Source organism: Solanum stenotomum, chromosome 3 (genome assembly GCF_019186545.1).
Source record: "Solanum stenotomum isolate F172 chromosome 3, ASM1918654v1, whole genome shotgun sequence".
Taxonomy (NCBI): domain Eukaryota; kingdom Viridiplantae; phylum Streptophyta; class Magnoliopsida; order Solanales; family Solanaceae; genus Solanum; species Solanum stenotomum.
The window spans coordinates 67,283,354-67,302,812 of NC_064284.1; the positions used below are offsets into that span (position 1 = coordinate 67,283,354).

The 19,459-nt window shown below is 32.6% G+C and overlaps 1 protein-coding gene across 1 annotated transcript; it reads right to left on the bottom strand.

The window, feature by feature from the left end:
- Positions 1-6,421: 6,421 nt before the first annotated feature.
- On the bottom strand, positions 6,422-7,224 carry LOC125859699 (21 kDa protein-like). The gene has a single exon (XM_049539499.1). It carries the CDS (start codon positions 7,185-7,187, stop codon positions 6,606-6,608), a length of 582 nt encoding a protein of 193 aa, XP_049395456.1. The 5' UTR covers positions 7,188-7,224; the 3' UTR covers positions 6,422-6,605.
- Positions 7,225-19,459: the final 12,235 nt, after the last annotated feature.

The window sequence follows — 19,459 nt, forward strand, 5'->3', positions numbered from 1 at the left end:
CGAATCACTTAAATACATGAGCATAATTAGGGATATAGATGGGCAGGGTGTGGTGGGGCTGGGCAAGCCTTAACCTGCAAAAAAATTGACGCGCTCTGCACATTTAGGATTTTTTCAAATATTTTTCCTACCCAACCTGTCACCCAGCCTTGCCCCAATCCTCACCCCGCTCTGCCCCATTTATGCTTTCATTGTTTCTCTTTATATTTTTCTTTCAGACCCACTTGTGGGATTACACTGGGTTTGCTGTTGTTGCTTACCTTTTTCTTTTTAATATTCTTTGTTCTCCTTTTGACCATAAATTGTGTCACTGGTACAGTGGTATCATGTATGTAGTCTTTAAAATATATTCGCCCTAGCATAGTAGCATGCACATTATTCACGTACTTAGTAAAACATAATTTCTAGCTAATTTTTTCATAAATGGCCCAGTGGTTTGGGCTTGGGACTTCCATGTTGGAGGTCTTAAGTTCGAAACCTCTTGCCAGCGAAAGCAAAGGGCTTGCCTTTTGGATCGAGCTCGTCGCACCAAAATTTCCTGGTGCGGGTTACCTCTCCTGTGTGGTTTGCGAGCTATTGTATAGAAGCGAGGGTTTTACCCTGTGCGCACCCTAAAGATAGCGGCCGTGAGTTTCCCTTGTCATAAAAAAAAAACAAAATTATCCATTTTCACGCTCACATTTAACTTTGAGCACTGTTTTCCTGGTAACTTTAAGCATATTATTCTGCTAAATTTGTGTAGTTAATATACACAATACATAACAATTCTTCCTTCAACATATAATTGAAGCTACAAATTCAAAACCAAGAACCTATTTAGTGGTCTGGGCTCGACTAGAGAAGCACCTGAACAGACAGAAAGTTAATTTTTTCTTAAAATAATAAAATCCCAGTTTAGCTGAGTATGTTGCATTTTATTCCAGAGCAAACTGCTACAAGAGGCAAGGTATAGCCTTACCTCTTCAAATACAACTATAGAGACTATCCTACAAAAAATAGGCTATCAACAAAAAGGATTATTGCCTAGCACACCTTTAAAGGAGTAAAGACTTAACTTACAAAAAAATTGACTGTCATATTTGGTCTTAAAACTAGGTACATTGTTCTAATCCATATGGAAGGGTCCCTTGGCCCCATTTGGAAGCTGCTGGGCCGAGAACTAGAGGTTGGTCGTTGAGTATTCATTGTCAATTATGCTAACCTATCTGCAAGTTGATTAGCGTCCCTATAGCAATGAGCATACTGGGCATTAATCTGGACGAGCATGCTTGAAGTATCATCTATTATCTTATTCAGCTTCTAGCTGTTAGCCTTCCCTTCCCTCAGCATATTATTCACCAGCAATGAGTCCAACTCGACAATGAAATTAGAGAAGCCATCTTGAACACACTTATTTGGTCTAAACCAGGCTCCTTGAGCTTCTGCTAAATTATGACTGTTGCATTAGATTGGTACTGAGTAATCCATGATTAAATCCCCTTGGTCATCTCTGAGAGCTCCCCCTAGGCTAGCCTTCCCATTGCCATTGTTGAAGCTTCCATCCGTGTTGAGTGTGAAATTCCATGTTTCTGGTCTTTGCCAATACACTTGGTGATTCTTGGGGATAGGTTGCAGTCACTAGCTTATCACATAAAGCTATCCATGGCATTTTTAGCTTGCATTTTGGAAAAGCTTTGCTTGTTGCTGCTTGTACAGTTCATCTTATTAGTTGTTCCATTTTATATACACTAAACTTTTTCTTCCTTCCATAATAATAGGAGTAATATGAGGGATCAATTTATGCACATCATTTACAGCTCTACTTGCCACCAAGAGTATGAAATATGTATATGGGATATGGTCTATGCTTAACACCAAGAGTTGCATCAATCAGATTCCAACTATAACTGGCTGCTTTACCTTCACTGAAAACATGATTAATAGTTTCATTTTCAGGGTCTATGCAACAGTTACAATGAGAATCCACATATCTACCAAACATGGATATGACTTCCTCAAAGGGAAGTTTATCCTTCCACAATCTCCAAGTAAGAAAAGACATTTTAGAAGGAACAAAAGAATTTCATACCTTGTTGATCAGAGGTTGTTTAGGTCGGTTAGTTCTTACCAGATGGCAAGTTGTTTTGTTAGAGTACGTTCCATCGTTTGCGAGGTCTCAAAACACTTGATCTTCCCTGTCTAGATTTCCTATCTCAATGTCACTAATGTGGGAAATGATGTTATCAAGGAGAAATAAATTTTATTTAGCCAGATTCCATTTTCCATTAAGGATGAACTCTTTAACAGATAATGTGACCCTCTGCCTTTTCCCTAACTTGAAGCATATGCGCCCGGCCATGGAATTTGCGAGTACCACTGTTTGTTGATCAAGTGAGATCTATTACAATATTTATGTTTGTAGAAGTGGACCAAAGAGGCATCCAAAAGTGTGACCTAGTGGTCAATAAAATGGGTTAAGAATCATGAAGTCTCAGGTTCCAAGTTCTAGCAGAGACGAAAATTCTAGGTTATTTCTTCCCATGTGTCCTCTGTGGAAGGTGACAAGTATCCCCAGAAAAGTGGACCAAAGAGAGGTAGTAACCTAAGCCTCAACCATCTTTTCAGGACCAATCCATGACTAAAATCTTCAAAACTTCTGATACCAATGCCTCCCTTATCCATAGGGAAACAAAGATTCTTCCAAGAGCTCCAATGATATACCTTCAGGAGGAGTCAAAGCAGAGAGAGTATATATGGAAAAAGATTTAAGAGCACTCTTAATTAGCACAATGTTGCCACAATAGGATAGTAACCTGTCATGGCAACCATTGAAGCCTCTAAACCACTTTACTAACCATATGATAAAAAAAGTGCAGTCTTTTTCTACCAACTTACAGGAGGCATCCAAGATAAGTAAAGGAAAAGAGGACTTATCCCATAATACAAGTACGATTTCTAATTCTATGGTCTTGTAAGCAGAAATTTTAGGAGCAGTTAAGAAATAACTTTTATCCCAATTAACAAGTTTGCCAGAAATCACTAATAGGTGTAAAATCACTAACACAATTAGAAAGACCGTGACTTGTTTTTTCAGAGACCACATTGCCTTTTCAGTTTGAAATATACAAATTTGAAAGGCTATTCTGAGGAAAAACAGCTCTTTGTCAAGCTGGGTTTGTTGAACATATTAATCCTAGTCTGCCCTGCCACTTGAAAAATTTAAAATATTGGTTATGGTCTCTGCTTGTCCTGCCTTATTCCGTCCCTAGGCCTAATGACTGATTCCTTCCTGCCTGTATGGATATGAAAAGCAACTGCATTTAAACCTTTCCCTGGTATGCTTATGCTCATTCTGTATGTGTATAAATATTTTGTTTACGTATCAAACACAAGAAAATAAATAAAAGAATCACTGATTTTCCAGAAGAATATTTTCAAAACAAACCCAAAATTGTGCTTACTATACACACACAGGTATGGGGCGCTTACACATATACAGTGATTATAGTTGAGAAACGCTATTCAACAACAAAGTTCAACCAACATGGGTTGTAGTGCAATGGTGAGACTTCTTCACCCTTAACCAGAGGTTTCGGGTTCGAGCTTTGGATATGGAGAAAAACCTGTTGGGAGCGTCACTCATCGAATGGGTCCTGCAGTATGCGATCCAGATTTAGTCAGGCTCTAATGTGAGCTCCGAACACCAAATGGAAGCGAAACCAAAAGAAAACAACTCATTGTCTCAAGGGCCCTATTGAAAGATGACTATCCATGTGCCTAAATATTAAAAAGCAAGTTAGCGATTGACTCATGCCTAGATGTGGCCCTATTCCTTGGGACAGATAACAAATTTTTTAGGTAAAAAATTATACATAAAGGTAATCCCCAAACCTGTTTGCATTTCTTACGTCGTTAAACATTTCACAATTCTTTCACTGTTGCTTATATTTATCACCATGATGTTAAAGTGATGTTCCCTCAAATATATGATGTAAAACACCGCTCCCATTCAGGGATGACGCTCCCAAGAGGATTCTTGTTGCACCGTGTATCGTGCACAAAATTACCTTCTCTATTAATGCATATCGAACATAAAGCGATCAGGTAAAGCCGAAGTCCTGTTGCAGGGATATATCAACAAAAAAAGAACTAATTAAGTACACTTGGTGAAAGACAGGCTAATAACACTATATATGTTGTATATTTAACCTGAACAAATAAAAATTAACGCCACCTGGTAAAAAAAACATAGGAAGGAGTAGTATATTTTTTTTAACACGTGAAACAAGTGGGTGATAATGTTTGATTGTGAAATTGTAAAAAAAAAGATTTTTCTTTTGTTTTTTAAATAAAAATGATGTTTGAAAATTGGTCCAATTGTGTTTGGTCATGTATATAAATTGGAGTTGTTTTTTTTATTTTTGCTAGTAATTTGAAGTGAAAAAAAAGTGATAATATTTTTTTTTAATGTTTTTCAAATTCTTGAAAATTCTGAAATTCATCTTCAATAGCTGAATCTTGGGATTTTATGGCACAAACATAGTTATTTGAAGTTCTAATCCAAAAAAAAAAATGAAAAAAATTCATGGCCAAAAGCAAGTTTTTGAAACAAAATTTACCTATTTAGAAATCAAGTAAAAGAAATATTTTCTCAATTCCTTTTGGTTTGTTTGTCTGATTTTTATTTGACACAACGTTTAAGAATTTTAAATTTTGTGATTTTAAATTAAAAATATATGAAATGTATCAAATTGTCCTTTAATCTTGTGATTTTCAATTTTTCATGTGAAAAATTGAAATTAAAAATCTAGTTGCCAAAATAAAAAAAGAAATATTCTTTCTTAAGTGGATTAAAAAAGAAATTAAAGCAAACAAATTAAAATAAAAGGAGTATAAGTTATAACAAATAATCACTCATGACAATTAAAAGGTATTTGCAAAACTTTGGTAAAAACAGTCATTTTACCCTCAAAATAGTATTCCTTTTAATTTAAATATGTTGTTTTTTTCTTTTTAGTTGGTTTAAAAAGTTCTTTTTTTTACATAATAGTTTTTGATAGATGCATTATACGTGTATATCAAGTTATGTGTAATCTGATAGTATATGGCAAACGTAGCCGCGTCAAAGCAATGATTAAAAGAAAGTGACAAATTTAAGTTCCACTTTACTTACTTATTCTTTAATTAGCAACCATTTATAGTTTATAAAGCAATGATTATGTGTGTTGCATCTATGCTATGATTAGGTATACCTAAATTAAAGTTATTCTGATAGTTCTTTCTCTTACCAATAAAAAATTATTTGATGACATGCCATTTTGTATCACAAGAATAGTAGTACTTTAAATTTCGTTAAACTTCATATTCACTCAACGACGACAAATTACACTTGAGTTTTGTAAGAAGAAGAAGTATACAAAATTTAGAAAATTCGTAGTTTAAAATAGGAGGAAATTAAACTCTGTTATTTATAGCCAATAAATGGTTGTATTAGCATGTGTTTATTGTCCTTATTAGAAAAGTCACAATCATTTGCAAAACTCACAATTCATCATCAGAAAAGTCACATCTCATTGGAAATTGTAAAGGAATTAAATAAATGTATAAATGTGCCTTAATCATGATAGTTAAAACTGTAATTATACACTACTTAGTTAGTTGTGTAGATAGCTGAGTTAGTTAGTCGTGTTAGCTTCTAGAATCAAGTACAATTAGTTACAAGTTTGTTAGAGCTGAGTCGGTTAGAAATATTGTATATAAGTGGTCCCATTGTATAGAATGAATCAATCAAGGGAAGTACTACACATTCTTTAATTTTCTCATGAATATTTTCCAGTGTTCTTAGCCACATATCAGTGTTCTTACCTTCTATGCAATTCGATCAATAATTCACTAAATTTCACAAGTCATAACCCTTTGAAAAAGTCAGAATTCATCGAAAAAGTCGCAATTCATTGGAAATGCCACAACCCTTAGAAAAAGTTGTAACCCTTCGAAAAAGTCACAACTCTTTTGAAAAATCACAACCCTTCAGAAAACCCACAACTTTTCAATGTGAACAAATGTTTGCTTTTGATATAATATATAAATAAATAAATATAAATGTAAAATATAGAAAATATACTAAATTAAGTGTTTTTAGTTAGGGTATTATAATAATTTAACATTTAAGTTAGAAAATTCTAGTTTTTAAAGTAATATAAATATAAATGATGATAACTTTTTAACTTTAACATTTTACCCGACTTGTTTACTTATGATAAGACATTATTCTATCTTATTTTAAAATCACAAAACATAAGTCTTTCCTATTTTCTTTAATTATGCCGTCCCTAGTCACTCTAAAATATTTAAATTGAAATGAATTAGGTGTAACTATATGACATAAAGTAAAACATGGGGAGAAATAGATTTTCGAAGATAGTACTGTGGTCTCATTAAGTAAATTGGACCAACTTTTGAACAAATGCATTCGGAACAATTTTACTTAAGAAATTCATCACAAACATATGATCTTATCTATTACAGCAATCAACTAATTAAGCATGAATTAAATACACTCTTTCTAAAAGAAGATTATATAATTAATATATAACAACAATTGTCGTTTTAATTAATTAGTTTAATTAGCCATGAAGGGCATCAAGGGTGTTGATCAAAGCCAAAGCATTGCTTGTCATATGTGCAACTTCAACAATCTTTCCCCTCACAACTGTCTTAAGTTTTCCGTTCATGGATTTTCCGGCGAACCCTTCGGTGCAGGTGTCTTCGTTGGTTAAGGCAGCACTTACCCATGTTTGAATATCACTCATTTTCATGTCAAAATCTCTTCCCCTTAATTGCTTCATTTCTCCTAAAGATTTTCTGAGTTCACTTACTGTGTCACTTAATTCCTCCACACAGTCTTGCATGGCGCCTACCTCTCTAGGCGTCATGCCTTGACTGTGTGCCACTTTGATCATCATGGCGGATGTTGACTGGGCTGTTTCGATGCTAACGGAGAGGGATTCATGTGCTAGAAGTTGTGGAGAAACTCCAATAACACTTGAACGGCTTGATAAAGAACTGAAACATAGGTTAGGATAAGTTGTTGACTTACATGATGTTCGTATAAACTCTGTATTTGTTTCTCCCGAATCTGCAGTAGTGAAGCCTAATAAAATAAGAAATACAGTCATGAGAAAGTTATAATTACAACAACCTTCCATTTCTCTCTTTCTCTAAGCTTTTTGTTTCTCAATAACTAAATTAAAGCTAGTTGAGTGTGATGAAAATGGGAATGAAGGGTTCTGCATTTATAGCAAAAACTCTCAAAGTGGGGGTGGGGATTTGCTTGTACTGTTCCATTTAATAGTATACAAAACAAGTTCCATTTCTACATCGTAGTTAAAGCAATGTTGACAAATTGATTAGAAAGGCATAATCAATTGTATATTACTCTAATTTCAGGAAGAGAGTTATAAGAATCTCAGTTTTTCCTTGGGCTAGAGAAAACATTATGGTTAAATCCGGATTACAATCAATGATTTAAATTTAGATCATTAGGAACTTGTGTAACTATCCAATGGTAAATATCGGCATGGGATGTGTTTGGTACGAAGGAAAATGTTTTCTAACCAAATTTACTAGAAAATGAGTGTTTGAAGTGACTTATAATTTTGACACTTTTGAGGTCTTTTTTTATTTCTTACAATGTTTGGAAAAGATTATAAAAAAAAAAAAAAAGAAGCTTTTCTTATTTTAGACCCAAAATATTCAACATACGACTTTTACCTTTTAGCTTAAAAGTCAATCCAAACTATAAAAAAATTGGGCATAGACTATTTGATGGTCATAAATGGGGGTTTAAACTATTTAAAAAAAAAGAAGATATTTCAGTGCTGGTAGAAGATGTGGATCCTGGATAATATATGTATTAATTACTTTTATAACATAACGGGTTTCTTAATAAGAAGAAATATCCAAATTCCAATGGTCGATCGCTTTTTTATTATCTGTTATATATATATATATAAAATCAATTATTAATCGTTATTTGACAAATATTAAAAGGTATTTTTATAGCATTCTGATCAACATTAATTAATATTGATCCTGGTAAAAAATTTAGTATTAAAAAATATCAAAAAATAACCATCAAAGAATATAGTGCATTGAATGGTGTTATATACTTCACTTTAGATTTTATATACACAAGTGGACAAAGCTTAAAATTTTGAAGTACATCTAACTTAAAGACACGGTTGGATTCCAACTCTTGTTATCTATGTTTTGACTCTATCGGTGGAAGAGCTCTATCATATTCAAGGGCAGAGACACCTTAGACGAAGGGTAGTTCGATGTACACCCTTCGTCAGAAAATTATATGGTGTACAAAAGTTAAATTTGATGAATATGAGTGTGAATTTAATTTATACATTCTTCGTTAAATTACTAGCTTCGCTACTAATCATATTCACGATTGTGTTGTTGGGTGGATCTAGGGCTCTGTTAGGGTGTTCATCTAAAACCCGTCGATAAAATATTATTATATATATAAAGAGTGAGATTCAGAATTTCCTAAATACAAGAGTAGAGATTGACTATATCAAAAAATTTCTATTCTGTTTGTTGGAATTGAATGTGAATAAAAAATCAATAGCTGACGGAATCACTGAAATCTTGTTTTGTCGTCAATATCATTGGATTTCTTCCCTTTGAAATTTGATTTGAACCAAAGATGTGGTTTAGGAATTCAAAATAATTTCAAATTCAAATCACTAAGTATTATATTTTTAATTTTTAAATTTCTTAGTGGAAATTCATAAGTCTCCCACATTGTTGATGAAAGGCACACACACCACCCGGCATCGAAGAGCCATGTCGGCCACTATTAAACGATCTTAAACGGTTTGTGTGAGTTTGTTTTTGGGGGACCAGAGTTTCTCTATTATTTCAAATTATTGGTAGCAAGTGGGAGTATATATCAAGTGTTTGTTAAAAAGTGCATCTTTTGTACTAGAATTTGTGAACTTATACCATGCCTCATATATTTAATTTTAGGGCTCCAACTTGTTGTAAAGATATTCATACTACGTACGCAAGAGGAGTTGAATTAATGGATCATGACAAATTAATTTTCGCCACTCCGATTTTAAGCCAAGGATTCAAATTTACTGAATTAGTTACAATGAACAAAGTTGATTGGATGTTCTTGTAGAATTTTCAAGAAAAGAATAAGATAAATCAAAGATTGTATTGATACATTAAATTATCGAGTACATGCTTCTTGTCGAGTATATACAGTCTGTTCTAGAGTATGTTTCACGGCAATCGGCATAATCCATTAGGCTTATTCATATTTTATCCATGAATATCCATATTTCTACGGATTAAAGTTCAAATTTTACCTACTTAAAATATCACTAAAATATAAGCGATTTGAACATGTTATTAAACATGGACTCGTTTGGCTAGCATTAGTTAAAACTAATCCACGTGATGTTTAGACCTTTCCTAAATAACATGTTTAATCATATTTGTTCCAATACGTGGTAGGGTTTTAAGAACATTAACTCATGGTATAGGTCCACTAATTAATTCTTATTAATTATGATGTTGTTTGTAGTCAGAAAAGTTCAACCGAATAAATTAGACAATTAATTAATTAGCAGCCAATGCATATACGCGTTGCGTTAAAACGTTTTTGCCGACTAAATTTTTGTTTGATATTAAAATATTATGTACGTAATACAGTCGAAGACGTGTATCTACTTGGATATGATTTGATGGTATTAATAAGATTTAAACTTTAATAAAGATGGGTCCTAGATAATACATGTATTAATTACTTTTATAGCACGACGTATTTCTAATGGAGACCATGAAATATCCAAAGGTCACTTTTTCTTATATATCTATGATATTTTCTTTTTGTCGTTTAAATAATTGGTTGTGCAAAATATCTAAACACTAAAGTGTATTCGAAACAAAATATCACAAGTGTACGTGTTTGAAATAAAATATCTAAACTCTAAAGTGGTCTGTATCAACTAAAGTACACTCACGGATCTATTATTGATATAATATTGCCAATAATGAAGAACTATATATAGCCTATAGGGCCCGTAAAGATAACTATTTAACGAATTAAAACGGGTAACGATTTGATCCTTTTGTGTGGGTTTGTTTTTGCGGGACCAAAGTTTCTATATTATTTCAAATTATTATTGGCAAGTGGGAGTACCATATGACGTATAAAGTGTTTGACAAGAATTTCATCTGTTGTACCAGATTTTGTGAACTTTTAATATGCGTCGCTGTTGTAAAGAACTAGGTTCAGTGAATGTTTCGGTAAACAGACCGTATATAATAAGGAAGTAAAAGGCATAAAAACAAAGCACATATGGGGTGATAATTGGGCAGGTTGAGTCAAATTTGCGCGGGTCATAATGAGTTAAAGATAACAATGGGGCAAAGTCCAACCCAACTCAATCCAAATTTGTTTCGGTCAAAATGGGTTAGTAATGGATTACATAACGGGTCAACACTCAACCCAACCCATTTTTTACTAAACTTAATTGATTATTTGGCCTTTAAAATATTTTAGTGCCTAATAAAATTATTATTTTTCTTTATTATGTCAATATTTAACATATCAAATTAAAAAAAATAAAAAATTGATAATATTTCTAATGAGCCAATTTGGGTTACATATCAACTAAACTCTTAATGGGTTGGATTGAAATGGATTGAACTCATGGAAGGGCGAGTCAATAACCCGTCCAAACTTAAATGGGTTGGACGGATTGAGTTTGATTTTGTCACCCCTAACTCCTAAGCACATATATAGTACATCGTCTGTGATATTAACAAGATCATCTTTCACAAAATACTATATTTGTCCCTAATTACTTATCCATTTTTTTTATCTGAACACCTATTAGGAAAATAATGATTGACATAGTGCATTCACCATTTTATCCATATTAATTATAAAGTGAATGAATTAAAAATTTAAGATTTTCAAAAAGTTCTACCTTTTTCAAAATTAATTAATTGAGGGTATAATAGGTAAAAAGATTTTGTCATTTTTTTATTTGTCAAAATGGACAATAAAAAGGGACGAGTAAAAAAGAAAAATTGAACAAGTAATTAAGGACAAGGGGAGTATATATTTTACTCCCTCCATTCATATTTACTTATCCACTTTACAAAAAATAGTTGNTTAGGAAAATAATGATTGACATAGTGCATTCACCATTTTATCCATATTAATTATAAAGTGAATGAATTAAAAATTTAAGATTTTCAAAAAGTTCTACCTTTTTCAAAATTAATTAATTGAGAGTATAATAGATAAAAAGATTTTGTCATTTTTTTATTTGTCAAAATGGACAAGTAAAAAAGAAAAATTGAACAAGTAATTAAGGACAAGGGGAATATATATTTTACTCCCTCCAGTCATATTTACTTATCCACTTTACAAAAAATAGTTGTACAACAATACTTGTCCAGTTTGGAAAATCAAGATATACTTTACCCTTTTGTGTCTATTTTACCCTTGGTATTAAATATTATTCAATACATAATATATTTCTCAAAGCATTACATTTAATATATTCAAAGGGTTATATAGTAATATGACTCCTAGTATTTATTATTGAGAAAATGATCAAAATGGTCCTTGATGTATGGGGGTTAAATTATTTTGGTCCTTCATATATATGGTCTTATCGAAATAGTCCTTAATGCATACAAAAATATGATCATTTTAGTCCTTAACCCTAAAACTAACCATAAAAGTAAAAAGTGTTGTTAAATTTAACAGTGGGTCCCTCAGTATTGATAACTCTTTTTCTTCAATCTTCTCTCTTTCACCATTAGAGATCATTCTCCATCTTCAATCCACACACTTGTCATATTCTTACAAGAAAGTTACAACATTACACTCATTTTTTATCTTAATCTACCTCTACAAAACAATTTCAGTAGCTTACATTTTCATACATACAAAAAATAAAAAATAAAAATGAGACCATTGACATAAATACAAACTAAATAAATTTACTAAAACACTTCATTAATTCCTCTTAGAAGATTGCCATAAATTAACTTTTTTCGAGCTTTAATTATACACTCTTGTTGAAACTCTATACGGAAAGGATATAGCTTTATTTTTTCCTCTTTTTGAAATTAATAATTTTTTCATATTTTTTTTTAATTTCACTGTTCATTTAAAGGTAAAAATTGAACAGGACAGAGGTAGAAAATAAAATTTTTAAAATGTTTTTTAGAAATTTAAAGAGATATTAATTTTTTAGTCTAAGAGAATTTTGATAATGAAAAAAAAGAATTAGCTTCTTCTTCTTTGTCTAGTGAAGAAGAATTGGATGAAGAGAGAAGATTTGGGGGAGAAGGGTTTGTCAAGTATAAATATAAAGGACCCACCGTTAAATCTAACTGTACTTTTTATTTTTATGGTTAGTTTTAGGGGTAAGAACTAAAATGATAATCTTTTTGTATACATCAAGGACTATTTTGATAAGTTGATATATATCAAAATCATTCAAACTCTATACATTAAGGATCATTTTGGTCATTTTCTCATTTATTATTTCTCAAAGTGTTTGTCAATTCAATAATAGATAACTATTGTTGGGATGAGTATAAAGATATTTCAACTAAGACCCTTTGCCCCATTTTCCTTAAAACAAATATTTTGGACTCAATCAAGTGGCAGTACATGTTTCATGTGTTGGACAAGAATTACATCTTTTGTTATACCAAGTGCATATCACTTTTATTAGACTCATTTTCTTAGGGCTTTCACACTCTGGTTTAATACGTTTTCAAAATTTCATGAACTAAGTATAATTTACTACAAATTCGATAGTGATCTAATGACTTTAGTTGAAATTGTTTGCTAAGTTAGTCTGGCTTTTGCTTTAAAAGGAATTTAAAATATATCTCCTCTTCGATAATGCCTCAAGTAGGGAGTGGGGGTACATATCGAATATTGAATATCGAATAAAAGTTAGTTTGATTTGGTTTATTGATTTTGTTTCTAATTAGTTCGTGTTAGTTTGATTTGGTTTATTGATTTTGTTTCTAATTAGTTCGTTTTGCATTCGATCATCATTTCATATAACACGTATAATTAGGATCACACAATTGTGGTGCTTAGTTTAACCAAAAAAAATTGCAATGCAATATACATGCGTAAAATTCCACTTGCGCTAACCTTCTTTATTATATTTGATTTGACCTTGGCTTTTCTTTTCCTTGCACAGTTGCACGTCATTTGTAACTAGAGTCGTCAATATGGGCCGGCCTAAACTAACACGTGATTTGATAGGGCTGGGCTACGATTTTTGAACCTCATTTAAGAAAATGGCTTTTTAGCCCGGCCTGAATGAGCTTGTCGATTTGTGGGGCTTGAGAAATATGGATAGGGCCGGCCCGTGGGTCAAATAAAAATATAATAGAGTATTAAAAAGGCAAAATGGTCTGGTGGACCCTTGTAGTTATATCTGTTTGTATTGTGAACCCTTCTACTTACCTTTTTGTCATCTGAACCCCTGAACCCATCCAAACCCAACATTTTAAACACTTTTTTTGATGTGGCATCCTATGTGGAAAGACTCCACATGGAGTGTGTGATACACACAAAGTAAGAGCGTGAGACGCCTTAAAAAGGCACTAACAGTTAGATTTTGACCTTTAAAGGTCATCTCTTCTTCTTTATTTTCACTCAACACCATTGTTGGACAAATTTGAGCTTTTTTATCCTCTTTTTCTCGATTTTGTCTCTTCAAATTTTTTCTCTTTTATTTTTGGTACCTTTATTTTTTCCTTCGATCTACTTAATTTTTTTTGTGTGTGATTCTATTGTATTTTTGTTGGTTTGATTTTGTTGGTCTTCACGATGACGGTTCTATGTTGCTACTGTGGAATATATGTTGAACTAAAGACATCAAGAATACCAACTAATCCTGGAAGAATGTTTAGGGGTTGCCAAAAATATTCATCCGGTAATGGGTGTGGATTCTTCCGATGGGCTGATGCAAATGATTCAACATGCCAAGAACAATACAACATTAAGAATCCATCAACGAGTTCGGGGCAAGGAAGACAAGCAAGACATAGAAGGCAAGGAAGACAAGGATCAAACACTAGTATTGATATCACTGTTATTGTGATTGTTGTTATTTGGTTTCTAGCTGTTATTTTTAAGATATATTGATTTGTACTAGGTGTTATTTGATAATGAAATGGATTGTATTTGCTTCAGAAATCTGAATAGCAAGTTCATTCAAACACAAATTCATACAGAAAAACAAAGTCTTCCCAATAGCAACTTAACACAAATTCATATAAGCATCATTCATATACAAAAACAAGTCTTCCTAATAGCAGAACCAAAATAGGTGGGATCAAGTCATTAATCAAAATAAAGTTAGTTAGGATCAAGCCATTAAGCTAAACCAAGTGAAATCTAATGTGTGCCTTGAGTGCTTGGTGTGTCTTGAGTGCATTGAGTGCTTCTGTAACTCTCCTCTTGTAGCTGTCTTTGAGTAATTGCAGCTCTTCCTTTCCACCTTAATTAGTCCATTGGGTTTGTAACCAAGATCAATATTGGTAGGAGTTGAGCTTGACAATGTAGCACTATTTAATACCCTATCAGTATTTCAAGACTGGGAGAACAACAAAAATCGTAACTTAAAGATGAACTAATATCAATTAAAGCAATTTAATGTGTTTAAATGATAAAATACATACCCTCTCAGTTACATTGCCACCTGATCTAAATAAGAGACCACAACTAGCTGTCTTTGCTTTTTTTTTTGTCTTGATTTCTTATATGCAAGAGTTGCACCACCTCTCAAAGCTGTGCTAGTCTTTCTTTTTTGACCAGCTGCACTAAAAGTTGATTTCTGTTTACTTATATGTCTCACATCACTTGATGTAGCACTGGTAGGCCTTCCACTAGATGTCAAGGCAGTTGCAAGCCTTACAACACTTGATAAATCATTTGTAGGCCTTCTAGCACTAATTAGACCTGCACTTAGACTTGCATTTACACTTGACTGGCTTTCAATTGCAGCATTTTTTAAATCTGAAGTTGCAGCATTTCCAGCAGTTGCAACACTTGTTCCAGCCGCAACTTGAAGTTGCAGCATTTGTTCCAGCAATTGCAGCACTTGCAACACTTGTTCCAGCAACAGCATTTTTCTACAAACATATATTAAAGTCAAAAGTATAACAAAAGTAAAATTCATTAACAAAGAGACATTAAAGCACAACTTACCAGAGTTGGACATCCTTTCTTGTTATGTTCAAAAGTATTATACACAAAACATTTCATTCTTTTTCCCTTCCTTGTAGCCTTTCCAAATTTCTTCTTAACTGGCTCATCACTATCTTTTCTCCTATTTTTTTCTGGTCTCCCTGGCATGGCTGTAATTTCAGGTGGTTCAATGGCTGGTCTATCACTTTTTGGCCACATCTTTATGTTTGTCATAGGTTGAATAAACCTATTATATGTTTCCTACTTATACCAGTGATTAACAAATGTATCAACAACTCAATCCTTATAAAGAGTTGATGTAAGTGCATGGCCACAAGGAATTCCCTTTAATTGACATGACCTACAACTACACACCTTCATTTTTAGGTCAAGAACATGTTTATATGGTAGATCATGAATCTCAAAGCCAAGATCACCATTAAACTTAACCTTACAATTATCTACAATTTCAGCATTTTTTCTAAGAATATCCATAGTCATTGGTAATACATCAGTAATTCATTTTTCTGAAAATTCTCTCATTTGATTCATTTTTCCGATAACTTTGACTCTTATTTCCTCTAGGATAGTGATTATTGATTTGAACCTAGCACCTAAAATTTAACTATTGAAATTCTCACACATGTTGTTCTCAACCACATCACACTTGCTATGTTCTTTAAAATATGCCCTACACCATGTTTCTTTGCTATACTTTAATAAAGTTTCTACAATGCCTACTCCTAACTCACTCAAGTCATCAAGTTTGGACTGTAAAAGTACCTCAAATGATGCCCTGTCAACTTGCCAGAATTTTCTTCTCCTTTCTTCACACCTCCAGTCTTTCTTCCAGTTTGCCCATATATGCCTAGCACACCATCTAATTTCAACATTTGGCAATACATCAATAAGTGCAAGATGAAGACTCTATCAAACAAAGAACATTTGACATAGAGCAATGTTAAATATCAATTACTCCAAAAATGAAAAAATAAATTTAACAAATAATATAGTAATACTTTCTACATATCAGACATCACTATTAGTCCTTCACCTTCTGTAAGCTCCAAATCATGTTTGATGCACTTGGGAAACCAAGACTATGTGTCCTTGATTTCTTTATCAACTACTGCCCATGCTATATGGTACATCTGATTATTTTCATCTTGGAAATGCAAGATAACAGTTCACCTTTACATACACTTTTAAGAAATACACCATCTAAATCAATAATCCTTCTACACCCTTCTTTCCATCCACTTTCTAACGAACCAAGACAAATATAGATGCTCATAAACATTTTTTTTCCTGGAATTGTGTTCTTGGATGTCCTAATAGATACAGTAGTTCCATGATTTGTGGTCTTTAATTGCTCAACATAATCATACAACCTAGCAAACTCTTCTCTGAAATCTCTCATATGTACATTCATAACTCTCAATTTTGTCTTTCTACAACTTGTCTTACTAACATACAAACCATATTGCTTTTGTATCAAAGATTGAATCTGATGTAGTTTTATGGTAGGCTCATTCACAATCCTCTTCTTGTAATGTTTACTAATCCAAATGGGGGTACACAATTTATTTCTTGTTCTTTTAAAACACTTATGGACAGGAAAATATGTTTTAACACTGAAGTTTTCAGTGTTACCATCAATACTTCCAAGAATATGTCAAGGACAACCCTTTTTATTACATTTTGCCCTTATCATTTCCTTCTCATTAGGTTTCAACTTAATATTAATACCCTTCTGAATAGAGTACGTTTGCAGTGCCTCCCTGAACTCAATATCATTTACAGTTGAAATAAAATCTTTTTAGCAATTGGATCAAAGTAGATCTTTGTACTTTTCTTCCTAGGTGCTGGATCTACCACTTTATCATTCTCAACAGGATCTCATTCATCTTCACTAATGTCACTATCAGGATCTAAGCTATCAAAATAAGGGTCATCACCACCCAAATTGTCTTCAAATATCCCCCTCATCTCCTTATAAATATCTTCAAAACCAGCATTTATACCTACAGGACCAGATGGTATCTCATCTAGATTTACTCTATCAGTCTTCTCTTTAACTTGTTCTTGAATATTAGACTGCCTAGCTTGAAGCAACTCCTCATCCAAATCACTCAAATCATCAATATTTTCATCAATATCATAGAGTGAATCAAAATCAGAATATTTTTCAACTCTAGGGGTAGGGGATTGTTCTTCAACTAAAGGGGACTGCTCTTCAACTAAATGGGACTGATTTTGATTTAAATCCATATTTTCATTTTCAACAAATGGTAGAGATGAAGACACATCAACCCTATCTATTTGTGGGGAAGATGACAGATCAACCATATTTTTTTGTGGGGAGAAGGACACATCAACATTATCTTGTTGTGGAGATGAGGACACATCAGCATTAATGCTAGGCAATACAAGTATCTCCTCAACAACTAAAGGTATACTAATGGGATGTACAACATACACATCAATAAAATCAACACCCTTCAAACTATTAAGAAAGTTTAAAACATCAGAATCAGTATTTAACATGTAAAAGGTACCCTTCTTATTGACTTTACATCCAAATGTCTCAATATTTTCAACACTCAATTCCAGTGCTATTTTATGAAACAACATAATATACAACTCATCTACATCTATATTAATCTTTTCAACACTAGTGATTCCATTGGCATACCTTAAAGTATGATCAGATACAAAGCAACCCCCATAGTGAAATTGAAGTGTTACTATAGTTAAAGTCATTACCTTCTGATGCCTGTAAAGTCAAAAGGAAAACAACTATAGTTAAACCACAAACTTACCATGACTGTAACACAAAAAGCCCTAATTTTTTTAAGGAAATAATGAATTGTTGTAACAGTTAAAGTCATTAACATACCATGACTGTAATTGATGTAACAATGGACCATTAACACTATCAATACCCAAAACAATTGACCAAAAATAAAATATTAATTTTAGTCAAAATTAGGATTTTACGAATAAACCCTAGAATCTACTCGAATTCACGAAATATGCCATTAAAGTCACTCGAAGTCATACATCAACTAAGAAAGCATATTACACTAACATTACACCAAACCAAAGTAAAATTTTGAAAAAAAATTCAGAAAATCGAATAACAATCGACCCTAAAATCAAACAAATACGCACGAGAATATGAAAAAAATTAGAACTAATGCAAAAGGCAAGAACTTACAACGAAAATCGAAGTGAACTGAGCTTCAACTGAGCAAAGGTTTGGAAAATCACAAACGGATGTGTATGTGGTAGTGGAGAATTCGCGGAGAGGAGAAGTGCAGAAGTCGCGAAGATTTGGAAAATTTCGCCGGGGTTGAACTATTCTTCGTTTAACGTGAGTCATTTGCCACGTGGATTATTTTTTTTCTTTTTGGCCAACGTGTACGTGTTTGTGCAACACGCACCATACCACAATCAAAAAGTGTTTAAAATGTTGGATTTGGATGGGCTCAAGGGTCCAAATGACAAAGGGATAGGTAGAAGGGTCTATAATATAATCATATACAAGTACAAGAGTCCACCAGACCATTCTGCCTATTAAAAATAATAGGAGTCTACACTCAAAATCTGTTTAAAGTTTGAAATATTACAATTTAAATACAAATTATGTTTATAAAATATGTACTACATAAAATAAAGTTCCTAAAATTTCTAGGGAATCACTACATAGGCCATAGCCTATCGAATATTATCATAGTTTTTGTGTTTTATTATGATCCTTGGAAAAAAATTAGGTTAATATTTCTATTTAGCTATTTATGATTTTACTTGAAATCAAAATTAATAAATATTATATAGATAATTTTCTTTGTGTATTTGATTAACAAGTTGTAACACTAGTCGATATTTATGATAATATTTTTTAATTATAATTTAATTTAAAAAATTAAAAAAATATATATTTTTAAGAAAAGAGGGCTGACCCGGCAAAGCTCGTAGCCCACGCACTTGTGGGCTGGGTCGACCATTTTCTGGGGGCCATAAAAAATGGGCTAGCCCGTCAAATTGCAAATCATGTATGGGTTTGCCCGGATTGGGTGGGTCAGCCCATATTGACAGCTCTATTTGTAACTAAATGCTCCTTATATCCCAATTTATGTTTTTAAGTTTAATCGGAAATTTGCACATGAAATCTTCAATTTTTTAAAAAAATGAAATTTATATATTTGT